Raw genomic sequence first — 26,319 nt, 5'->3', positions numbered from 1 at the left:
TTTTCAAATGTTCACAGATGTCCCAAGAAACTAGTACAGCACCTGCATATAGTAGGTGCTCAATAAATAACCTCTTGAATTAAATACTGGTCACCGATTTATCCCAAGAACCTAGCATAGTACCTGGCATACAGCAGGTGCTCGACATTTGTTGGATGAAGGGTATTTGAGTGAATGCCATCCATTTGCAAAGAAAGAGGTGACCAGGTAGAGTGAGTCAGCGGGAGGCCACTTTTCTAACCGAGGATCTCTCTCAGGAGGCTGCCAGTGAGGGAAGCTGGGAGCTTCCCACCAGTTGCCTGGACATCTGTTTGGAAAGTGCACCAGTCCCCCACGGCTGTGCTGAGGTGGCGACTGCCACCAGGCCTGTGTGGGATAACAGTCCCCTGCTCGTTCAGGAAGTCACAGCCACCGTCACCCCAGCATGGAGGCTCCTCGGCAGCCCGCAACGCAGAGTTGCCACGGAAAAGGCAGCTGATTAATACCCTCCGAGGGTCTATTGTCTGAATCCTGTCACCAGAGGAGAAACAGCTGTTTACAGTTTGTTTATTCGAAGCCTTTGGGAGGAAACACAAACGCTTGTTCTCCAGGGCACAATTCAGCAGCTGAAGGGAGCGAAGAAAACGGTGTTTATTTTTAACAGGATAAAGAGCGGGGGACCCTTAGGAAGTCCGGACACAAGCAGGAAGACATCTCGCGGGGAGGCCCCAGGCCTTGGGGCAATATCTTGCACAATGCCAGCCTCTCAAGGGATACCTGAGAGTCCATTCCAACTCCCAGCTGAAAACTTAGGCATGGGCCAAGGGGTCAGCCAAACAGTGGACTCAGGTGAGCACCCATGGATATGAGAAACCTGGAATAGCTCTTTAGGCTTGAAGTGAGAGAGCAAGGTGCCCAGGGAAAGTGACTACCTGCTACGAAATACAGGTGCCATCCTACACAGGGCCACCATGTACGGTGCCCAGTGAGGGGAAAATCTAGTCACACTCCACCATCCAGGACTGCACTGCTCAGAGGAAGGGGCATCTTTTCTCTGCACAAGCACTGCTTTCTGGCCAAGCCATGTCCGTTCCCTAGAGTGGGCACTTTTCTCTACCTCACATAAAGGCAGCAAGTAGCAGCCTACAAGCACCCAGTGTTCACCAGACCAGCTTGAAAACCCACAGGAAGAATGCAGGCCCGCTTTCCTTCCCCACCCAGGGCTTCTCCTGGCTCCCACCCTCTTTTCTCGTTCTTTCGTAAGATTCATCCCCCATCACTTTCCTGACAGGAAGGCTAAAAAGCACCAATTCTCCCTCCATTCAAGTTCCCCACAAGATTCGGCTATAATGCAGAGTTAAGCAAAGGCTTCTCACGAGTCAGAGAAAGAAGAGAAGGTTCCAGAAACCTTCTGCGGGGTCTTTGAGCATCTGACCGTGGGCTATGGGCTCCTGATTCCCTCAGTAATGGAACATGAGGAAGAGGTTCACATCCCGATAAGAGACATGGGGTCAGGGACCCAGAGGGGCCACGGGCAGGCTGGGGTAAGAAAGAGGGAGAGAGAAGCAGAAAAGGTTTAAGGAGGCAGAAGGGTAAAGAAGTTCTCGCCCAAGGTCGGCACTAAGCCACAAGTTCAAACACACCCCAGAAAGTAGCTTTCACCTCTGGTCCCTGAAGCCCCAAGAAAAGCATCTCCCTGCTCCAGACAGAGGCCACAGTGGCTAGGAAGGTTCCTGGTGAGACACGTCGACAGCCACCATGCTTCCTGGAAGGCAGGCAGGGACCACTGGAAAAGCATCTGTGTCACGATGCTGACGCCCACCAGTCACTAACCTCACCCTGGGGGGTCTAGGTCCCATCAGTCTCCCAAGGTGACATAGGGAAAGGATGGGCCCCGACACAGCACCGTCTACACTGTGCCACCAAGCTCGTTCCACTCGCTGTTCAGAGAGAACCTTGCATCTGGCCCTGAACCCTCCGGTTCTGCGAAGTCTCACTAGGCTACATGAGTGTCTACATGCGTCCAAACTCCAACACGCGTTATCCTTCCAACCTGCACATCTGAGTCACCCTGGAGTAGGCCCATTTTTTCTTTCTTAGAACACTTACCACCTTCTGATACTCTTGTCTAGAACAGGGGTTGGCAAACTATGACCCGTGGGCTGAATCCAGCCAATGGTCTGCTTTTGTAAATAAAGTTTTATTGGAACCCCGCCACGCCCATTCGTTCACACACTGCCCGTGGCTGCCTTCACTCTTCAAGGGCAGAGTTGAGTTGTAACAGGGACCGTATGGCCTGTGAAGCCTAATATATTTACTATCCGGCCCTTTACAGAAAATGTTAGCCGATTCCTTCTCTAGAGTGTTTATTGTATTTATTAAAATGTTTATTACTGATTACTTGCCTTCCCCCTCTAGAACGTTAGCTCCACACGGCAGGGGTCACTGCTTTGTTCGAAGATATATTTCAAGCTCTTAGGACAGTGCTTGGCAGGTATTAGGCACTCGGTAAGTATTCACTGGATGGATGAATGAACGACCATCAGTGTTCACATTACCCCACAGGGGAGGTGATATTATCACCCCATTTTGCATGTGAGGAAGTGAGGTTCCGAAGGGTCCAGCAGCACTGAGCAGGGTTTCACAGCTGGTCCATGGTGGCACCAGGATCTAAACCCAGACTGGCATCTCCAAGAACAGTTTGCGCAACTCAGTGGCAATCAATTATTTACAACCTCGCTTCCCACAAACTCAGAGGCTGTCTACCCTCCTTAAGCCAGCTGTGTGGCTTTGACACTGGATCCCTCCTGCCTGTACCATCTCGTCTGCCCATCCTTTCTCACCCTGCCTGCCTCACAGGCTGTTAAGAGGACCGAATGAGGAAACAGCTGCAGTTTTCTTTTATGTGCACTTGTATTTATTTATCCTTACGTTTAAACACTAACCTTGTTGTCACAACAATCTTTTAAAGTAGGGACCACTGTCAGCCCCACTTTACAGACGGCACACTGAGGCAGAGAGAGGTAACATGACTGGTCCCAGGTCAGACAGAGAGTCAGAGTGGATCCAGCATCCAAGCCCAGGCCCTCAGTTCCTAACGATGCAGTGACGCTGCATTTTCTAGAAACAAAGTGGGATGAACCAGCCCCAAAGTGTCCTAAGGTCTTTATTCCAGTGTCACCCTTCTAAAGACGCAGGGAACTGCTCTGCATCTGAGACAACCTGGGGACCTGCTCGCAGAAGGGGCCCAACCAACCCTCAGGGAGAAACAGCCCACCCAGCAGTAGCGAGGTCACCTCTCCGCCTGACCCACTCACAGCTGGTCCCCACACAGGGCGCTGAGCAGCAAGCGCCACCTCCGAGTCCAGGGGCCGTGGTCAAGGTCACGGGCAGACAAGAGGGAGCCTCAGAATGTCCCCTGGGCTCCAGGGAGAAGGGAGCCCCCATCCGCATCTACCCGCCCCCCTCAGTGAGCCCGATGATTGGAATCTCTGAAAACGGTTTTCACAGCTCAGTTAGTGGCAATCAATTACTCACGACCCTGCTTCCCACTAACTCACAGACTGTCACTGTTAGCAAGATAATTTCTGGATTCTTCCCAAAAGCCCTCCTCCAGGCTGTCAGGCAGCCCACTGTTTATTTCCTCCCTTCCCCACAGACCCCCCCCAAAGTCTAGCAACCACTACCCACCTTGACACTGGGCAGAGTGCCCAGAGCCTGGGAGCGGCCTGATAGCCAGGGGCTGCTCCCAGCCTGCGTGACTCGCTTCAGGCTTTGGGGCAGAATGTCTGACCTCAGTTTAATCCAACTGGAAAACAGGGCTCAGGAATTCTAGACCCTCTGCCAGGCTCTGGGATGAATCCCACCTTATTTTCTAAAATGCTTCAGGCTCAGAAAACATTGTGTTCTGCAGAAAGCACGACTTGCGAGCGTCTCCCAGACATGCTGTCGCCCTGCCAAGCTCATGGTCAAGAACTTGTGATACTTGGTAGGGGCTTATGAGCCATTAAGACCACCATTAACATTTTTCCCTGGAAAAACTTGAGGCTATCTTCAGGAGCAACTTCCCACATCCCGGGGAGAAGGAAAGAGATGTTACCCGACACCCTTGGGAAAGACTTTCAGGTTCCGGCATCAGACCCATCAGTGGTTGAGCACTAGTTCTGCTGCTTTAACAAGCATGACCTTCCATGCAAGCCACTTTTTCTCTCTCTGAGCCTCAGTTTTCTCTCTCTGAGCCTCATTCTCCATCTGTAAAATGGGAGAGTAATGGCGCCTACATCCTAGGGCTGTGGTTAGGAGTAAATAAAATCACACTCAGGTACCACCTTGTTTGGTACCTCACAGACACCATGGGCTCTTAATTCTAAGACCCCCTTGCTTCTGAGATGCATCATTGATTTGATAACCGTTTTAGGGCAACAGGCTGTGTTAGGAAACATAAAGGAAATACATCAGTTGTAAAATTCATCCCAGATGTTAGAAATTCTATTTATTAAATATAAAACTATGCATCTTAAAATGAGGTCAATTATTATTATTACAATCATTATATTAATTTTAGGTGAGAAAGCAAGTACAGAGAGGATATGTGACTGACTGAAGGGCACAAAGACATTCACGGCTGAGTTGGGAACAGGATCCAGTCCCCACATCTCTCTGGAGGGAGGAAGGAGAGGAACACCTGAGTCAGCCAGGCCACCCTTCCCCTCTTGCAGTTCTTCCTCCTCCTCTTCCTACATGATGAAAAGCAATAGAGCAGCTCCTCTGGGCCTGGAGAGCCCAACCTCCTCTCCCTAGGATGAGGCCAAGTCTGTGCCTCTCCTCCGAGCTCTCCAGTTGCACCTGTATGGGGCCAGCTGACCATGGCGATGGAGGGAGGGCCACATCTGCAGCCCCATCCCGGGTGAAGACTCTGCAGTGGCCAGCCTCTCACTCGCCCCATCTGTGGGCCTGGAGAACGGGAGACCCTGAAGAGGGCAGAAGCAGACAGAGGCCTGCCACACCTGCAGGCTAGGGGGAAGGGGTGGGGCCAGAGCCGGCAGAGGGGACCTCCCCTGGTCCACCTCGGTCCAGCCAATTCTCAATCACATGAGGAGGACTTATCATTAGATAACATGGTGGTTAAGGACATGGGCTCCATGCCAGCCTGCCTGGGTGAAAATGCAGATCTGCCTCTTACCAGCTGTGCAATCTTGGGGGAGTCACTTAACCTCTCTGTGCCCTACTTCCTCAGTCCACAAAACAGTAACTTCCACAATGCTCACATCCCAGGGCGTTGGAAGCATTAAAAGTTAAAATGCTTGGCATGTGGTAAATGCTTAATAAATGTTACCCGCTATTATTCATTATTGTTATTATTATTTAGTTATTATTATTAGGTACCATCATCAACATCTTCATCCACAGGTCTCTGCATCAGGTACTAAACACACGAAGTAAATCCTAAGGTGCTGTCAATGTGGTTGGGGAGCCGATGAGAAACCAGGGAAAAACACATGATTCAAATTCTAGCAAAATCTTTGACCTCTGGATGTTAAAATGTCATTTGAAAGCAGGGCTCTATAGCTCTTTTAGAGCATGTCATCATCTGATCTTTCACGCAATTTCTGAAGGAAACAAAGAAAAAACACTTACTGAGCAACTACTGTGTACCATTCACTGTTCCAGCACTGGGGATGCCCTGACGGAGGCAGTGGGCCAGAGACCAGCCGTGACAGTGATGGGGACTCCCAATACGGTCTTAAGACACTGGAGTTTATCATCAAGCAGAAGGATGTGGATGTCGGGGGGAATAAGACCCTTTTCTGCACATGAGCCACACCAGACCAGCCAACTATACACGGGGTAGGTGGGTAAGGCTCCCCGTAACTTCCCCTGCTGGGGGCAGGTCATAGCTGGAAGAAGACAGACATGCAACCAGGGCACAGGAAACCACAAAAGACCTAAAAGCGGGGAGCATAACGGACTTGGAAATCTCTTAGTGCAGTTGAAAGACGGGGAGACAGAGGCCCTGAGAGGACCACACCAAAGCCACGCCAAGTGAGATGTAGAACAAGGACTGGTCCCCAGGTGTCTGACTCCTGGAAGAATAGATGCACTTTGTGAAGTGCGTAAGCAACCCGGGGAGCACGGCACAGCGCCTGCCACAGCCAGACACAGCTGCCAGGCCCAGGCCAGCAGGCCCCTCTCTGCCACTTCTCTGGGCTGACGCTACCAGGCTAGCGTTGGTGCAGGATGCTGATATCAAACAAACTCCCTGAGAATGGGACACAGGACAGGTGAGTTTTGATATGGAGATGAACGCAGAGAAAAGTTCCGAGTTGGAGACATCATGCTGGAGGAGCAGGCGGGGATGTGAGAGGCCCCTGCAAAGGCAGGAGCATTTCCTGTCGGAGACAGAGTGCCAATAAAGACGGAGAAGCTCTGAAAAGACCACTGGAGACAGAGTGGTTTTGGACAACAAACAGTAAACTTTTTCATCTGTTCGAGGGCCACCTCCAAATCACGTAATGTCTAAACCAGTCAACGTTTTTAGGTTTTAGGAAAACGGGGCTGATGAATACACTGACGGGGCTGCGGGGACCCTTACAGAAGAGAATGCTGCACAGTGGCCCAGAAGCCCCTGCAGGCCCTGGCTCCTGTCTCTCCCCAGCTGACGTTTATGCCCTTGCTCATGAAGGTCACACTCTGTCCCCGTCTTCCTCCAATCCGTGCCTGACTACCTTCTATTTGTTTCACCTTAAATGTCACCTTGCTGAAAAAGTCTGCCCGGATGACCCCTCCATTACTCACTGTCCCCGCACCAGGACGTGAGCTACAAGCACGCTGGGACCCTGTTTTGTCCAGAGCTCCCAGCACACGCCTCGCACACAGTAGGTCCCTGGTAATACTGCGAATGAATGAATGAATACGTGTCTGTGAGTGTTCTGGGTAAATCTAGACAGCAATACATGCATGTAAAATGTCTAGCACATGATACACCATAGATCTTCAATGGACGCTGCTTGGAGGACATTAAAACCGATCCCCAGCCCACAAGGTTGGCTTCCCACTCCTCCCAGAGAGTAGTCCTATGCTTAGCGAGACAGAAGCCTCTTGCCCCGCTCCCCAGGTCCACTCTCAAGTCCCCACCCAACCCCAACAGGTAACTCCAGGACAAGGAGAATGCTGGCTTTACAAGACCCAGGAAGGCATCAGACCTGGGGGTAAATCTCTCCCGGAACCTGCGGGAGTGTCAATGTATTCTACAAAATAACAAAATGCCCTGCCAGCCTTATCGTTCTTAAAGGCAAGACGGAGTTGGTCAAAAGAAAAAAGCGCAGGAGGCTGGCTCTGCCTTGATGTGGACAGGCTAAGCGATAACTTCCCCTAACCCACCCAGCCCAAATAACATGAGAGTTCAGGGACTCTTCCTGCTATCCACTGCTTTCTTTACTCAGCAGCCATAACAGAAGCATTGAGCAAATGCTGGGAGTTAGTAACACGCAGCCCATTCACAGATTCTAACCCTAGGAGGAACTAGATCAATATTGCGAGCTTAATCGTTAGAGGATCTTGCAGAACAACTGCTACCGTGTTTGTGTCATGTTTCATGAATTTCTGCTTTTATTTCTATTTAGCCCCTTTCCTACATTCTTTCAGGTTGTTCGCAATGATTTCTTTTAAATAAAAATTGGAGTCTTAATCATTTTCATCTTCTGTATTTAATGTCCAAAGCTAAAGTGCTTTTATAATAGGCTATTAATTTTCCTCTGGGCACAGTTTTAGCCTCATCCCATGGGTTTTGATATGAGGTATTCTCATTCTCATTCATCACCCTATAATATGAAATTCTAAGTTTGATTTCTCCTTTGATTTAAGAGTTACTTACAAGAGTTTTGTTGGTTTGTTTAAATTTTCTAATGATAGCCTTTTAGAGGCTAATTTTTAATATATCTTTATTGTTTTATAAATGAGGCTTGGACAATTTCTACTTTTGAAATCTATTATGTTTCTTTTGAGACAAATTAATTTTCTATTTTAATCAGGGCATCTTAAAACATCTAGAAAATAGTCTTTAAAAAGAAAAGGCCATCTCCTAGAAGACAAACACACACACACACACACACACACACACACACACACACACACCCCTTTATAAAGAATTTCATGTAATGCTTACCAAAGAAAGTTTTATCTTTTCAAAAGTAAATATCCAAACAAAGAAAGTAAACAACCTATTAAGGAGGGGGAGGAACTACCAGAATCTAAGGATTAAATTTCTCTGATCTAGTTCCATACCTAGGAATTATTACCCACAATGGCATTGCTCTGTAGCCCCGTTTTAAAGACTATAAAACTGAGGCTGGGGCTTCCCTGGTGGCGCAGTGGTTGAGAGTCCGCCTGCCTATGCAGGGGACTCAGGTTCGTGCCCCGGTCCGGGAAGATCCCACATGCCGCGGAGAGGGTGCGCCCGAGTCATGGCCGCTGAGCCTGCGCGTCTGGAGCCTGTGCTCCGCAACGGGAGAGGCCACAACAGTGAGAGGCCCGCGTACCACAGAAAAAAAAACAAAAAAACAAAACAAAAAAAAAAAAAAACTGAGGCTGCCTGAGACTGAGTCAGCTACACTACTACATTTTAGCTGAGACTAGGTTTCAATTCCATTATCCCCTTCACCACAGAATCCAACTGTCTTCCAAAAGAAATACTAAAATATCCTCTGAACATCTTCTCTTGTGACATTCCTTAAGGTTGTTAATTGTGCAAGGCGCAACCAGAAGGCAAGATTAAAACAAACAGGACTTTATCCCTGGTAAAGTGTGCCGGCTAGAAAAAGGAAGCCGATACGACTCTTTGAAGAGCTCCAGAAAGAATATTAAGCCATTTGCAGGCAGTGCCAAGCAAACCTGAAAGACCGGTGGATCCCAGGGAATCCTGACATTCTTCTCCCAACCCTGTCAGTGTCTTTGCCTGCAAAAGTGGGACAGCAAATGGAAAAGGACCAGCGTTGCAGGAACTGACACAGGACCGACGCTGCTAAACAATACTGACAACGCACAGGAAGACAGCTCCTTAGGGGGAAATCTCTGAGCCCCATTGCTGTGGCCACATACAATGTCTGCAGTCCCCGAAGGGACATTTCAGCACACTGTTTCAATGCCAAATGACACATGCTACTGTAGGCTAGAGATCTTATTGGGGATGTAGAGCTGTATTCATCTGCTTCCCAGCAAGAAAAGCAGGACAGCTAGAGATAAACAGAAGTCAATCAAAGCAGAAAGCGACATCGGAAAAACTCACCTAATTCTGCCAGACCTGTTTTGCCACATAAAGATAAGAGGCCTTTGGACAATATGGCTTCGGTATAAGAAATTCAGTGATGGCACCATTCCCAAAAGCAACTAAAGCAGTTAATATCAGGCATGTTCCCAACATCCTTGAAGGTACTGAGATGGAAGAACAGTAATCCACTAATGAACTGAGGGTCTATGGATGCTCTATTTTGCAAGACTAATTACTTTTTTGAAAGTAAACCTTGTTCCAGAGTTTCAACACATGAAAATATCACCGAGCCTTACTCCCTAGTAGGGAAAGTCAGACTTCCAAATTTAAATACACTTGTGAAATCAACCCATTTAAAAAACAAAACAAAACAGAGCAGTGAAATCAATTCTTCTCCTACATATATACCCAATAGGAATGCTTATGAACATTTTTTTTTTACCAAAAGACCTGCACAAGAATGTTCATAGCAGTGCTCTTTGTAATGGCCAAAACCTGGGATCCTTCCAATAAACAGAACAGCTATGTAAATTGTGGTGTGTTCCACAATGAAATACTATAGAGCCATGTAAATGGACAATTACAAATACATGAAACAATACAGATACGGAGTCAGCAAACTTCTTTGTAAAGGGCCAGATATAAATCTTTTGGTCTTTGTGGGCCACATGCCTTTGTTGAGTCTACTCAACTCTGCCATTAGGGGGCAAAAGCAGCCATTGTTGGTATGTAAACAGATGGACATGGCCAGATTCCAATAAAGCTTTATTGATACATGCTGACATTTAAATTTCAGTGCTTTTCTCATGTCACACAATATCCTTCTTTTGGTTTTCTCCCCAACCATGTATTTCAAAATATGAAATCCATTCTTAGCTCATGAGCCATACAGAAACAGACAATGGGCTAGATTTGGCCTGTGGGCTGTAGTCTGCCAACCACTGATGTGATCTCATACAATCTAGTCACAAGTGATGTTCGGCAAAACAAAGTGGGCACGAGGGAGTATGGACCACATGATTCCATTTCTAAAAAGAGGCAAAAGTAATCTATGGGGTCAGAAATCATGATAAAGGTTACCCTTGGAGACACAGGGATTAGAAGTGGGAATAAGGATCCTAAGGAGAAGGGAGCCGTAACTTATGCTCCGTGCTCTGGATCTGAGTCCTCATCATTCAAGCATGGCCACTTGGTTGAGCTGTACATTCATGATTTCTGCCCTTTTCTGTACGTATGTTCTGCTTCAAGTGAAATTTAGCAAGTGGTTAAAATCAAGGCAGGACCATTCAATCAGCTTCAAAAATAGACATGTAAAGAGAATCACAGCCTTCCAATTAAATTAGCTACAAATCCATCACTATGGCCAGGTAACAGCCAATGCTCAAGCATTTACTTATTAAAGGTAGATTTAAATCACTTTTCCTCTAGCTGTTTTTGCATTTGCTTCCAGGGAGAGGTGCATTTCATGAGTTAAAGGATGGTGAGCCCATAGATCTCAATCAGGTTGTTTTTGTCCATGCTGGTAGGAAGCAATGGTGTTCGCCCGATGACCAGCTCCTCCTCGCGCAGAGATCTGCCATCGATACTGTGAACATAAACAGCATCTGGCAAAACATGTGGCCTTCAACCTGCAGCAGAACCTGTGCTGGACCCACACAAAGGAGAAAGGCCAGGCCTGGTTTCCATCTGATTCCGAGAGAACACGCAGTTAATTATTTTTCCTCACATTCAGCAGCTGAGCCTCGCCGAAATCTGTGCTCGTAATTATCACTGTAATTATTATTTTAATACAAATCAGCAACTTATCAAAATATTACCCTGTAGATACTACCTCGCTGCTGCAAGGATGGAGGGTGGAGGCCACCACCCCTGCCCTGCTCTGTGCGCGTGTGAGGATGGTGCGGATCCTGGCGAGGGTCCTTCCGCCACGGCCAGACTGCCAGCTTCACCAGTGCCCAAGTCCCATGGTCATTTTCATGCCTGTCCTCTCTTTAGAGATAGTGAGTCATGATCTGCATTTTCCATCATGGTTTGACCTTGATAGGTCTCACTGGTTCCATCCATGCAATGGGCAAACAGTGCCACCCTTTTGCAAAATCAATGTGAAGAATTCCTAACGAGAATTGCTTTGTTAAAACATTCTGTGCAGCACAAGTGATCTTACCCACAGGCTCCCCAGCCACACTGCCTGAGTTCAAATTCCAAGTCTACGGTCTGTGACTTTGCACAATTCCTTATTCTATACCTCAATTTCCTCATCTGTGAATGGGAATAATATCATAAGGTTGTTATAATAATTAAATGAGATAGTCCAGGAGATGCTGCTTAGCACAGTGCCTGGCACATAGCATTTAATAGATAATAGCTATTATTATTATTATTTTGAGAGTTGTAAACTCAAATCCTAACAGTGGTCCTGCAAGAAACACAAATAAGCCAAGTAGACAGGTGGGCTCCGTAGAAAACTGGAAAGAGGGGTTCAATGTAGGGGGACAACCACATCTTCCCCCGCTCCCTCAAATTATTACCTCTTTGGGAATAAAGGCCAGAATTTCAAAATTTTTCATAGGAATGCCAAACAATTTTTATTTTAAATCACTGATTTTAAAATGCTGGCCAGTAATTTAATTTAAAAAAAAAACAAACTAAAATACCAAACCAAGGAGAATAAGAAAGCCAGCTCTATGCTGCCCAGATCCAACCCACAGAGGGCCCAGCTCCCTTCATCGGTACTTCACAGCGCCCACTTTTATTGGGGGTTTAATACCACCTGCTTGCTCCAAAAAAAGAGTTCGTCTGCTCCACGTGATTTTTTTTTTCTTTAACCCTAACAGAAAGCCAAACAGCAGGCAGCCTCTGTCCTAAGAGGAGTTAACAACCGAGTCCACGCCCGTCTGCAAACAGGTCAGTTTTTCTCCTAAGAGCTTCCCTGAGGTCATCTCCACCCTGTTCTCTGTCATCACCTCCTCTTCTAAAGAAGAGGGAATCACATGTAACAATTCAAAAACTATTCCTCAGTAGGACTACGAGAAAGCGCAGGTAATGGGGGCATTTTACATGGGGAATGGGATCTTCTGTAATGCCTGATGACAAGCAAACAGGGTTCTCTGTTTGTGTCTTTTATAACAGCTGCCCCTTCTGAGCTGGGGATAAAAGAGAGAGAGGAAGAGAGACAATGAATAGGCTTTTATTTCAAGGAGAACATCTGCAAAGCATGGTCCTACATTAAAAAATAAATAGAAAACAGCCACCAGTCTGGGAGGAAAAAACAAAGATTCCCCATTACCTCTCTAATTAATAAAGCACCATTTCACAAGGAAAGAAGAAAAAAAGAGAGAACAACTTTTCCACATCCCCAAAGAAAGGATGCTTAATGACGTAACCACTGTTCTACTTGATCCATCTAATCTGGTTTTAATACTCTCCTCAACTAATGTATACATTAGCTCTCCATTACGAAAAACATTTGTTTATTTTATTAACGTGAGTCTGGTTGAGTGCTAAGACTTTGGGAAATTACCATGCTGTCCTTGGGCTCTCTTTTTATTGCTTCTCCTCTTGCTCTTTATAAAATGATTAGTCGTCTCCACTGCCCTTGTGAAATGCTGTTCCAGTTGTACTGTGGTTCTGTTATCCTGGTTCTGAAGACAGAGTCTAGGTTCACCGTTAAGTTAATGTAGTCATTATGGGCCCATTTGGGGACCCATTCATCACAGCTAATTCATGTCCAACACACGGGGGACTCGAGCACAAAGAGTCAATGTGAAGTGGAAGCTCAGCGTGAAGCCAAGAGATGCACAGGAAGAGTCCAGACCCGAGTCCAGAAGATGGGCTTGGGAAGGCCCACAGCTATAGAAGCAATGCAGAGAGCGACCCAAACCCTCAGAGAGGGCCCACGACGGGGATGTCCACTCAAACAGGCCCAGAGCACAGTTCCTCCTAATGTCTAACTTAAATCCTTTCCACTTGGACTTGAGAACAAAACAGCACAGCTGTTTACCAGAAGCGCAGGGTATCTTCAAACTGGTTAAGCCAACGTTTACCAAACCTTGGTCATTCCATTGCCCCCGTCAGTCATACATCTAAACCGAGGTCAGGATTAGCATTAGAATGAGAGTTTTAGATACTACAATTTATGCATTTTCATTATGTTAACTAACTTCTTTTTACATAAACGCCCCTTCACCTGCATGGTAAGCAGTTAGAGCCCTGATGGTCATTTTGATTGACTGGTTATGTTCACTTATTTCCCCTAATAAACATTTTTTTTTTTTCCCCAATAAACATTTAAAGAGATATACAGCTATGACAAGTGTTAAAAAATGTTCACCCAAGAAGCAAGGGATGAGTGCATTTGGGAGGTCACAGATGCCCTGTTTCTTGGTCTGGGTATGGGTTACTTGGGTGTGTTCAGTTCGTGAAAATTCATCGAATTATACATTTAGAATAACGTGCATTTTGTGTATATATTTTGGTTAAAAAAACATTTAAAAATATAGGCAAAAGTTAGGAAATAAATTTTGCACAGGTATGAATAGGAGCTCTTTATTAAAAGCTACTACAGGGGCTTCCCTGGTGGCGCAGTGGTTGAGAATCCGCCTGCCAGTGCAGGGGACACGGGTTCGAGCCCTGGTCTGGGAAGATCCCACATGCCGCGGAGCAACTGGGCCCGTGAGCCACAACTACTGAGCCTGCGCGTCTGGAGCCTGTGCTCCGCAACAAGTGAGGCCGCGACAGTTAGAGGCCCGCGTACCGTGATGAAGACTGGCCCCTGCTCGCCGCCACTAGAGAAAGCTCTCGCACAGAAACGAAGACCCAACACAGCCAAAAATAAATAAATAAATAAACTCTTACCCCCAACATCTTCTTTAAAAAAAAAAAAAAGCTGCTATAATAGAGACTGTTTACCCACATAGCACCTTCAATCACTGGTGTATCAGAATCCACGTGCATATCACACTTGGGATTCCTAGGGTCAGTCTGGAGCTACTCTGGCAAAAGATGTCCATCCAGAATAAGTCCTCAAGCAAAAACAAGTAACATTAATCCACCCCATCGTACATAAATCTTCACCCACAGCCTCTTGTCTTCTCTCAGCACCCCAACTGGAGGTCACTGTATTTGGAACAATTTGATAATTTTAAAAATTTGTTTGGGGCTTCCCTGGTGGCGCAGTGGTTGAGAATCCGCCTGCCGATGTGGGGGTCACGGGTTTGTGCCCCGGTCCGGGAAGATCCCACATGCCACGGAGCGGCTGGGCCCGTGAGCCATGGCCGCTGAGCCTGCGCGTCCGGAGCCTGTGCTCCGCAGCGGGAGAGGCCACAACAGTGAGAGGCCTGCGTACCACAAAAAAAAAAAAAAAAAATTTGTTTGTTTCTTTGGGGGTCATCCTGCCTCCTGACCATAAACCCCATGAGGGCAGGCAGCCGGCCTACCCCCATACTTTGTAGTGCAGTGCCTGGTACACAAACACTCAAACACTACCTGTTGAAATAATGGGCAGTTGGAGGAGTGGATGGGAAACCTCTGGTGGATTTCACCCATTCATTCTCTCCTCGTCCCCCAGGGGTTACAAGGCGATGCGAGGGGAGCACTGCCAACTGGCCTGACTGCTCCCACATTCTTCTGCTCCAAGAACAAAGACCGGAGCCCCGTCTTATATTCACGCAGGGTTTCTGAGCCTCCAAATGCTTTCTCATCTGTTTATCGAATTACATCCTCACAAGCCAGTGAGGGGCTGGAGTGAGCTTATTAGCATCATCTGGCAGAAATGCCAAAAAGACTCAGAGGTGAAAGTCAGGGTTTGTCCCTTGACAGAGTCGGGACCTGAGCCAAGATGCTCCGGAATGTTCCACTCTTCCATCCCCTGGCCAGCTCTCTGACAACTCACAACATCCCAACACGTGCTGTGGGAAGCGGGGGAGGGCAAGGTGGTGAGGCGCTCAGAAAAGTGAAGGCAGATGATTCAAAACAGCGTGTTACCCACGCCCCCGGCAAAGGGGAGACCAGTCCACCAAACTGGAGAATGCACGATTCTATTTTTGTTGAGGACACTGCCTTCACAATGTCCTAATGCCTAATGCTTACAAGAATTTGCATATTCTGGGTTTACACCAACGGCAGGGAGAGAAGGAAGGAAACCACCATCAGGCCTGGGGAAGGCAAAGGCACTCAGGGTAAAGAAGTGCTGTGAATAAACCACATGGGGATCACTGAAAAGTGACCACAGATACTTATTTTTAGCTCGTCACAGTGAACACGGAGATCTTCCAAGCAGAGGCTGCAAACTTATCAGCCTAAAGGGCCCAGTCAGGTATCACAGGGAAAGGAAGAGATCTTGGCGGGGGGGGGGCTCTCGGGAACCTGGAGGATCTCGGGAAGGTCCTCCCAGCTTGGCCAGTGGACAACAGGAAAGGCTGTGGCCTAGTGCTGGCACATCTCATGACTTTTAAAAGGCATTCCAAACATCCGTGCTGTCTTCTATCCTAATCCTTACACTTCAGTTTTTATTTTAAGACAGTGTGGGCCAAAAGAAACCTACCCACGGGCCGTGAACACGAGGGCCGGTCTTGCAAACATCTCTCGTGGTGAGGCTGCATCAGGTGAAGGTGGGAGCAGGGGCTGTGCCTCATCGCAAAGCCCTCCCAGGCGGGAAGGTCCCTGCATCGCAGGTGAGGACACCAAGCCCCAGGAGGCGAAGGAACGTGTCTGGGTCACACACTGCTCCCCCAACCTGACACTTCATGACGCGCCTCCCAGCCCTCCCAGCTTCCAACCAGCTGCTCCCCTCACAAACCACATCTCTGGGTTTGTCTCTGGGCTCCTTATTCGGCCAGAAGATGTGCTTGAACTCCATGGATGGAGCAGTCAGGCCTCAAGTCTGGCAGCTTTGGGGGTGGGAGGAGACTTGAGGGCTTCCAGGCCCCTGAATCACACTATTCCTGGCCCCCACCTGACAGAGGACACCTTTCTCTTGTGTCCAAGAAGCCACTCTGGACCGGAAAGGAAGCTCTCTGTTGACAGGCCGTGGCCCTAACCCTCTCCTGCTGGACTAGCCCTCCCTGAGGGGAGGGGCACATCTGTCCTGTTTCACAAAGGCAGTCCCAGTGCTGGGCACGGTTGGAGTGGAAGATGGGTGGATGGGTGAATGGGTGGACATGTGGATGGATGCAAGGGTGGATGCATGGAAGCATGGATAGATGCATGCATGGATAGGAGGGAGGGGAGACAGGGCAGGGGTAAAGGACAGGGGACTTACTGACTCTGAATTGGGTAGAAACCAAGAACGCAACCTTTGGGGTCACCACGAACCTTCAATTCCTAGTCTGGTTCCCTCTTATCTCTTACTTTCATCCAACTTATTGTCTTGCTTTTATTACTTGTAATCAGTAAAACAGATGAGACTAAGAGCCCTTAACTTGCAGGACAAGGATTCAATAAGATCATGTCTTCCCAGTACTTCACAGTGTCTAGAGCAAGGTAAACATTCAATAAACAGAAGCCCCCCTCCTTCTCATCAGGATCATAGTTACAATGTATGTACCCCTTGGGTAGGGGACGTTTGCATCAATCTCTCTGCCCCATTAGTTCAACTCCTTTGGGCTTAAACCATGTGACTTGTGGCCGAGGATTACAGCAAAGGATCCCCTGGGAGGAGAAATGCTTGTCATTAGCATCCACGGACACATCAGCATGGATTAGATGCCCAGATAAGCAAGCAGTCACCTGGCTGGAACAAACCAGGCCTGACACAGAACAAATCCATTTTGTTGCCCTCAGAGGGCCCTGAAGGAGATTTTCTCCTCCCCCAGAAGACTGGAGAATGCCTTTAGGGTCCCACCCCTTCCCCATCCGGCCAGGTGTCTGGGCTCGCAGACTCTGACAGTAATCACTCCAGCTCCCTGCTCACTACAGTGTTCACGGGTTGAAGGTGACACACACACTGGCCCTGTCCCCGCCACCTTCTTCTCAAGGCTCTGGCTTTCGATGGGGGAGGGAGCAGCCCTACAGGGATCAGAAGGGCGCAACCCAATGAGTACCTGAGGGCAGACAGGTAGTTTCTGTTGCAGGTGGAAAGAAGGAAGTGCCTGCAAGACAATCAGCCTGCGTGTTCTTGGTGATACCTCCTGGTTTCACCCAGGCTCCTGGGGAAAAGTCATCGGTGAGCAGACCAGCAGGAGGCCTGCTGACGATGAATGAAAGTCTGTCTCTCTGGTCAAGGAAGCTTGCACAGCACCCTCTTCCCCTCCTCCCCTGGCTGGGGGAGTTGAATTCAAAACACCTTCCTCCACCAACTCAGCAGTTCAAGTTCAATTACTCCCTAGTGTGCATGATGCATATCTCACTAAAGGGTGATACCTTCTTTTCCTGGACCATAAAATCCTGTCCTTGGAGCAGGGCACTGTGACCGAATCACTTACCTATGCACCTCCTTAAATGAGGTCTGTGATTCCAAGGTTGGGGCCCTTCACGAGATGCTTAGAAGAGGGAGACTGTGGAATAGAGAGACTGAGAACACAGACTGCCTGGGTTCAAATCCCGGCTCTGCCATTTATACTGTGAACCTTGGGAAAGTTACTTAAGCTCCCTACGCCTCAGTTTCCTCACTGTAGCATGAGGTTTAAATGATCTAATATTTGTAAAACACCCCAAACAGGGCCTGGTTCTATTAAGCATCGTGACTGTTGGCTGTTGAAACATAACAGTGCATTCCTTAAAGGAATAAAATACATAAGGAGGACGAGAACAGTGCCTGGCACATCGTAACTGCTACATAGGCATCATTACCGTTACTATGATTACCCTTCTATTTGTCTCATTATTCAGGGGTCTGATTCAAGGAAAACTGCGTATCTCAGGGTTGGCACATTTTTAGGAATCTGCAACAAGTGAGAAATGTGGTAGGAAGATTTTCAGGAATGAGCTGGCTACATTTAGGGTTTGTCAAAGAACTACACAGGCAAGGCACTCTGAAATCTGCACATCGATTGGAATGGGGCAGTCCTGGGTCTGGATCCCAGTCGTGCTGCAACCCCAGCATTGCAAGCTGCTTCCCTGCTCTGAGCCTCAGTTTCCTCATCTGTGAAGTGGGGACAGCAACAGTTCTATCCCACAGAGTTAGGAAGATTCACTGAGATAGTGAGGTAATATCTGCAGAGCTTTCATTATCCCTGCCACGTAACTGGTACTCAGAAGGGCAGCAATCTCTAGCCAGGAGTCCTTAGTCTCAATTCTGTATATAACACCTTCTTACATCCTGAATTATTATTTTTTGTGTGAGCAATTAACATCATATGTGCATGATTTATGATTTGTTTTTAAACTGGACACTGTACAGTATCTTTTCATTTTTGTAAAAATAACATACTATCAAGTTTGTCTTTAGATAGCCCTGTCCTTAATGGTATTTTCAATAGCCACCAACCTTGCCTGGTAGAGTACAGGGGTTTAAATTGGCACAGAAATTTAAAGCAGGTTTTATTGGTACGTGGTACAAATTAGTTACAGATAGAGTTTGGCTTTTTCCCCATCTTCAACTGTCTTTGATTCAACTTGTACAAAATAACTGTTGTTCTATTAACTGTATACCATTCTGTGATTGCAAATTAATAATAATAGTAGTAGTAATAAAAAAGATAACATCATATATGCAAAACACCTGAAGGATGCCCGGCAGCTGGCACTCAACAATGCTCCTCCCTCCCCCACATTCCATCCTGCTCCACGGCTGACACACAGAGGAGTTGGACGCACTCTATTGCCTTGGATTACACTCAAGCCTTACTTGGCTTGGAAAAATGAATAATTGCGGAAATTTGCTTATTTTCAAACATACTAAGAGTTTCTTTTTAAGAACAACGGCTCACATTTGGCCGTTGTTATTATTATGTGCCAGGCGCAAATTGGCTCCCACATATTATTACATTTCAGCCTCTCATAACCCTATGAGGTGGCCCTGATTTTCAGAGGAACGAAGTGAGAATGACTTGCCCAAGATCCCAGGGGTGGCCAAGAGCAGAGCTGGGACCTGAACCCGGCAAAGGCGGACCCAAGGATAGTTAATGGAGGCCTCTTTCACTTGTGCTGGGGCCTGGCACGGGTTTCATGTGACTCTTCCCCTGTTCCCATACCCCTTCCTTTGAGCTTGGGTTTTGTTGAGGTTGAGTTTGTATTTTATTTATTTTTTCATGTTCCCTAAAGTATTTTCTCTCTGGTTCTGGTAGATAGGGGCTGGGGGCAATAGAAATGGGAGATGCAAAGGAAAAACAGGGAGAGTTGTAAGTGACAAGTCTTAGGGCAGTACTGACCAAGATAGAGACCAGGTCCAATTATGCTGGCAGCGTGCATTTTTGTCTTTCTGCATGTAGATTTAAGGCCCCAGTGGTCATAAATAACTCTGGGTGGAAGGACAGACACTTACTGCAGAGATATCCTTAAGGATATTTTGTTTTCTGGGGAAACACACACACACGCACACACACACACACACAACAATGTCAGATATCTGCTCTAGCTCAAAGTAATTTCCTTTTCTATTAAGACCATGGATCAAAGTTGGACAATCCCCAGCAAACAGGAACTTATGCTTTGGCTTCCTATTTGCAAAACAGCAAGCGTTTGACACTCAACCTTCTGGAAGATTAAAATAAAAAGAATTGATAAACTAGAGAGAACGTCTAAAGTGTAAGACTGGAAGGAAAGTGAATATATATGTAAAATATATATAAGCATATAATAATTTCTACTTTTATTTATCTATTTAACATTTTCCAGTACATGATTAAGCAGATGGCAACATTTGCATCAAGATAAATATTGTTCAGTGATGCATATTTCTGTATACAAAGTGTAATGCACTGCTCAGGCAGAATAAAACTCCATTGAGAGTGTGAGAAAAACAAACCATCAATAAAATACCCTCTGTTCTCTCTGGTCTCAAAACATTTGGATGGAAAGAAAAGCTACGCCTCTGAGGCTGTTAGAACCAGAGGCGATCTGGATACAGAGAACCAATTTTTCAAAGTCACTGCCAATGTCTGAAGAAGTCCTGAGTTATCTGAGTAATGTGAAGTATGAGGAATTTCTGCCGAAAAATCAACATTTCAAAGGAGTCAGACAATACAAAAAGTCCGTTCTACTTTAAGAGTGAGTGTGTGAGTGTGTGAGTGTGTGTGTGTGTGTGTGAGTGTGTGCACGATAAAAAATTAGGTTTCTTAAATGAAACCTACTGGGTAATAGTTTATCTAAGGGCACAAGCAATAAATGTGAGGACCTCAGAGGATCACTGGGGGCAAAGGGAAAGAAAATAAACATTCGTTACATTAACATACAGTTCTCTTTCATTCTCCCCAAAATTGATTCAGAACCTGTAGTGTGATCTTTTTGACACTCTCCTCAATGTTTTCCCTCCCTTCATAAGCGAGCCCATCTGTTTCTTACATTCTGAGATGACAATAAAATCCACAGCTTACTGGAGACCCAATGAAGGGATGAGCATCACGGCCGCAAAACTCAGCTGCCATCCACCCAATAATTCTCATATGTAAGAGCTCTGACAGGGGTGGAGAGGAAAAGGGGAGCTTGCAGATCTTTTAGGGATATGCCCGGCTCGCCGCCACCTGCACTCTCTCTGGCTCTGTCTGCTTGAGAAACTGGGTGTTTCGTTTTGACTTCTTAAAACGCACCAAAATTACAATCAGGTCCTTCCATTGGGGTGCAGCTCCCCAAACATAAAAGGTACAAGCTCTGGGAGGGTGAACACAAGGAAGCAGCAAGGTCTGGTTGAGAAAATGCTCTGTCCACAGCGCCTGCCTGACACTCCTTGGGACACACCCACTGCCACTACCACCAGAGCCACAGAGTCCCTCTGCATCCCAAAACCACAACTGTCCTCCCCACCTGCTTCCTCCACAGAGCACAGAGACAAAGCATCATCTCCCAAGCACGTGCCTCACCAGCTCTTTATGAGAGTCATCTGGAAAATCACGGGGAATTTTTTTTATGTCCCACTCCTGAGTCTCCCTCCAAAGCATCACACACCGGCAGCCTCGGCAGGGTTTGCAAACAAACCATATGTTCTGAGGGCCTCAGTGGCCTGCCGAAAGGCCTGGTCCTCTCCTCCCAGCCTGCAACCTAAGCTCAGACAACGCCGGACTTTGGGAACAGCCTGCCCCCTTCTGGTCTCCTTGAGCTCTGTGGAAGGGCAGGGCTTGGGTGGGCACAGCTAGAGAAGGACAGACCCTCAGCTCCATCCAGCAGGTCTGTGCTGTCATTTCAGGATCTAGCAGGGCACTGGGGTAGACGTCGGGGAAAGGAAGAGAGAGGACACAAAAAGATAAAGTACAAATCCAGGAGAGACAGCAGTGAACAACCACATGGTAGACAACCACAAAGAAGGGAGAAGGGCAGAAAAAACAAAATACAGGTATGTCTATATCGGAAGAAATTGAGACACTGGGAGATGTGTGTAGGGGGATAGTCACTGAACTTACAGGTGAAAGCAGAGTTTCAGAAAAGCAAAGCAACTCTGCTGCTGGAACTGGTGTTCCAAAAGGAATAAAAAAGGAAAAGTGGCACGCTCCCACTTACCTTCCCAATTGCAAACCTCAGTGCAGCCGAGCTGGGGGATGAGAGAGTAAGACACAGAACTGAACGCACAAAGAGCAGGTGTGGACATAGGACCCAAAATGTCAGGGACCCGGGAAGAAATCAACCAACCAGGCCTCCTTCCTTCCCTCCGCTTGTTTCAACAGGTGGTATTTGCCTGGAAAGGCACCTCCTGATGCCTGTCTGGACCCCCGGATACAAAGGGTACAGTAAGCCCTATGCCTCCCACGTGTTCCCCAGGCTAGTGGTGCATGTCCTGACCCCCTCCCACCCCACCTCCCCGCAGGCCTCCGAATCTAGAAAGAACTTCTAATTGCGTTTCTGCCCGGACACAACACAATCCACTCCTGGAGTTCAAAGGCAGTGTCTGAGAGTACTCTTTGCTATAAATAAGAGGCATTCGGAATGTTCTGGTTCTCCATCAGGAATCTCACTCCACTCTCCTCCCCACAAATGGGGAAAAGATGTCTCTCCCTGCTACCCACACAGACCAGCCAGCAACGTGAAATGCCATCGCATCACGTCTTGGGCTGGCTCAGCCCACAGGTACAAAGAGCAGCGCTGTGGCAAAGAGGGTCGCCCTGACTCCAAAGAAGTTTAGCAGATCAAAGAGCATCACGCTGTGTCCGAAGGCAGCCTTCAGTGAAGCCTCCCCAAGTGACAAACGACAGAGACATGCATTCAACACCTGAGAGCCTGAAACTACCCCCTGGTGTCTAATGTCCGCAAGGGCTGGGAGAAACTCTCTAGGCAATCGGAGTAATGAAGATACAGACAGACACACAGCACGTCATTATGCCTCAAGACAGACACGCCCACAGGGCACTGAGACCCTGGCCCAAAGTTGGGGACTCTGACCTCTCCTGTATGGTCCTAGCTCAGTGGGCTAAACAAATCAGCCCAAAGACGGTGTGAAAGTCACCCCTGGAGAAGTTGGGGGCAGGGTAGAAGACACCCTGATGGCCCCAGAAGATCTGCGGAAGGAACAGTTTCAGAGCCTGGTCTGTTCACACCCAAGGAGGGCAAAGTAAACCCACAGAAGCCTAAGTCGAGATGATGTGATCTGAGACACAGCTGGTGACAGGAATTAGCCACACACACAAGACAGAGAGCCAAACACAACCACCTAGGAGAAGGGGCCATGCCCTGACACTGGAGAGAGGGCACCAGGACAGGGCAAGGTTAGACACGGGCAGGGTGGAGACAAGAGTCTCAGACATCCAGGGATGGAAGACAGGAGACTCAAAGTAAAACCAGGCACCCAAGACTGAGTCTTGACTCCGGGGCACGGCTGAGGACCTGGGACACCGATCCCAGACCCCCTCCCTCTCAGGCTAGGCAAAAACAACGAGGCAGCAAGCTGAGGACTGAGTTGCCTGCACCCAGCTGGGCAAAAACCAGAGATACGGTGAGAGCACCACCGCCTAGAGCAGCAGCTGAGGATCCCGGCACGGTCCAGGCACTCAGACCGGGAGCGAGGCGCCAACACCCACATGCACAGAGCAAGTCGGGGCGCCCAGCGAGAGTGACGGGGTACAGGAGCCCAGCCAGGCTCCGGTAACCCCCAAAGCGCCTCCTCTGGAGATAACTTCCCCAGACCCCAAGGGGGCAGTCCTCAGACTCGGGATGGGGCAGCCCTCGGCCCCTGAGCCTGGGAAGGGACCGAACCACGGCTTCCAGGGGAAAGAGATGTGGAGCCAGCAGGCTTGGGGAGTCCCGGTCTGATAAGCGGGGTTCAAGGGCTGGGGGGCGTGGGGTCGGGCCGCCTGCCCGCTTGCCTCCCTCCTTCCCTCCGGGACGCGAGCCGAAAAGGCATCTTACTTACCAGCGCCCGCGCGGCCAGTGCCCCTCGGCTGGCCGGCTGCTGCGCGCGGGGTGCTCCGGGGCCGCCTCCTCGCGCCCGCGCCGGCGGCCCCCGTCCTCCTCCGCCTCCGCCGCCTCCTCCTCGGGCTGCAGCCGGCTCGGCGGGCAGGTCCCGGCGCTCGCGGCGCGAGGCCGGGGGCGGCTGCTCCGCGCCACCGACCGCTGCACCCCCGCGGCGTTCCCCGGCCCCGGAGTCGAGGCTGCTGAAATTCCACACGACCAGCGTCTGCAGCAGCAGCACGGTGAGCGCCGCGAGCAGCGCCGAGTGCGAGCGCCGGGCCAGCCTCCGAGCGCACGGCGCCGCCACCATCTTCGGAGCGCGGCGACCGAGCGGGGCGCGGGGGACCCCGGGCGCTACGGGCCGCCCCCGCGCTCCCCGCGGCTCCCACGGCCGCCGCCGCCGCCGCCGCTCAGGCTCCCGCTCTGGCCGCCGCCGCCGCCGCCGCCGCCGCCGCCGCCTCGGCTCGCCGCCGCCGCCTTCACCGCCGCGGCGCGGAGTTTTCAGACGGGCAGGGACCCGGACGTCACCAGGAGGAGGGAAAGGCGGGGAGGCGGGGAGCTGGAGGCCGCGGAAGGGGGCGGCGGGCGCGCGCGCTCGGGCGGGGCGCGCGGGGAGGGCGGGGGCCTAGCCCGCGGGGCTCCCCCCACCCCGCAGCCCCTTGCCTGGGCTGGGGGCGCCGGGGGTGGGGAAGAGGCGGCGGGCAAGCGGGCTGGGGTGGAGAGGGGTGGGGCCTGGGGGCGGAGCACGGGAGGAAAAAGGAGGAGGGAGAGGAAGGGGGTGGGGGCGAGCTGAAGGGGCCCACACCCCACCCCCAGGACCCGAGCCGGAGTGGGTGGGGGAAGGGGGACAGTTCCCGCGGCCGAGAAGACGAGGAGGGGTCAAAAAAGCAGGGGGAGCTTTGGGTGAGGGTCGGCCCGTTCAGAATCTAGGGGAGGTCGGGAAGCTCTGGGGGTCCTAAGATCCCCTTCCATGTGGGAAGCAAGCACGAGGCAGCTGAGTGGAGCGGGCTCCCCGCCCGGAGTTTGCGGTCCAGGTGTCTTCTATGAGCACAGAGACTGCTTGGCAGGTGGAGACGGGAGAAACGTGTCAGGAATGTGTCGGCCAGGGAAGGGGCTCACGCTGCGGATCCCTGGATCCCTGGCTTGAAGGGGCAAGGAGGAGGCTACAAATGAGTGTGAGTGACTTCTGAATCACACCCCACCCCCTAGTGCCAAAGATGTACTGTACTAAGTGCTTTATTGAGTCACTTCTCTGATCCCTAAGGACGAACAAGCCAAGAGACTTCCAAACCCAGTTGGCAAGCAAGTGCTTTCATGGGGAAAGGGAGACCCAGTGGAGTTTCTCAGCTTTCACTGGCTGCAAGCCCCAAAGTCTGGCCCCTGCGTTCCACCAGGTCCATTCTTCTCATCCACCCTGAAGCCCGTCTTCCTGACTGCACAGGGCCCACCTCCTGGGGGAACAGGTCTTGCCTTCTAAAGTGGAGTTCTTTCCCATCAGGGCTGGACTGTCCTGGTGACCTTGAGCCAGGAGGACTCCTCCCTGGGCCTGAGCTTCCTCCTCTGCCAACGACGGTTAAGGCTGACGATCCCAACGGCCTCAAGTTTCATAGTCAGCCTTCTCTGACTCAGTCTTTCCCTCCCCTGTCCTCTTGTCCAGCAGCCCTGAACACATGGTGAGCGGATAGAGGGAGTGGGTGGCCCAGACAGGACCACTATCAGAATACAATAGCAGATCAAATCCCCAGCTTGTCAATCTTGGACTCGGGGTGAACGTTTTGCATCTTGTCCACTGTGTTTGTAAACCAGATCCTAATTTTAAGGGAGGAAAGTGAAGGAATAAAGAGGATCCATCAGAAGAGGCAGGGAAGAGATTGTTTCATCCACTCAACGACAGTCTGTGGACATCAAGCTGTGTCAGACACTGGGCGAGGTGCAGGAATCCAAAGGTGGGTAAGGCTTAATTTCCCCTTCAGCAAGCTTGGGGTCTAGAGGAGCCTGGTGTGCATGTGGGTCGTTAACAAGCAGTGAGGTCAGTGTCACTTTGGAGATGTGCACAAAGTGCTATGGGTTCATGAGGGTGGGGCAGGAGTGACCACCAAAAAGATGCTTTCTGGATCCATGTAATAAGCCAGCCCGCTTCCCTGAACTGGGAGTGTAAAATGCCAGCTGGTGGTGGGGGGCGTGGCCTGAACTTCAAATGAGACTCAGCCTTCAGATTATCCAAGCCTGGCCAGCCGCGTAGCCAGGCATAGAGGCCTCCCCCTTGCACTTAGCCCACCTAACCAGGAGTGAGCTAGAACAGAGGCAGGCTCCTATGGCCATGCCACAAGTCTTTTGTCATCTGCTTATCACCTGGTAATATTTTGGTTACAAGTAATAAAGCATTTATTATACCTTTAAAAATAGAGTTTGCTGGATCATATAACCAAATGTTCTAGAGTAAAGATATCAGGTGAAGTTTGATCCAGCAAATCAGAACTATGACCTAGGACTCTTTTACTCTCCATCTCTCCTCTCTGCCTTTCATGAGGTCTGCTTCATCCTGAGGTCCTCTCTTCATGTCACAGCCAGACATCAGTTAATTGTATCCTTTGTTCATTTCTAGC

At 49.3% G+C, this 26,319-nt stretch overlaps 1 protein-coding gene across 1 annotated transcript in view; it reads right to left on the bottom strand.

Annotated features, from left to right (window-relative positions):
* XYLT1 (xylosyltransferase 1) overlaps positions 1-24,162 on the bottom strand; it is a 311,724-nt gene extending 287,562 nt beyond the window's left edge. The window contains 1 exon segment of the mRNA XM_032605511.1: positions 23,676-24,162. Coding sequence (XP_032461402.1) covers positions 23,676-24,023 — 348 coding nt within the window. The 5' untranslated portion in view covers positions 24,024-24,162.
* Positions 24,163-26,319: the final 2,157 nt, after the last annotated feature.

This window comes from Phocoena sinus, chromosome 15, assembly GCF_008692025.1.
Source record: "Phocoena sinus isolate mPhoSin1 chromosome 15, mPhoSin1.pri, whole genome shotgun sequence".
NCBI lineage: Eukaryota > Metazoa > Chordata > Mammalia > Artiodactyla > Phocoenidae > Phocoena > Phocoena sinus.
Note: the sequence above shows the minus strand (reverse complement) of the source record. Positions and strands in the feature narration are given on the sequence as shown.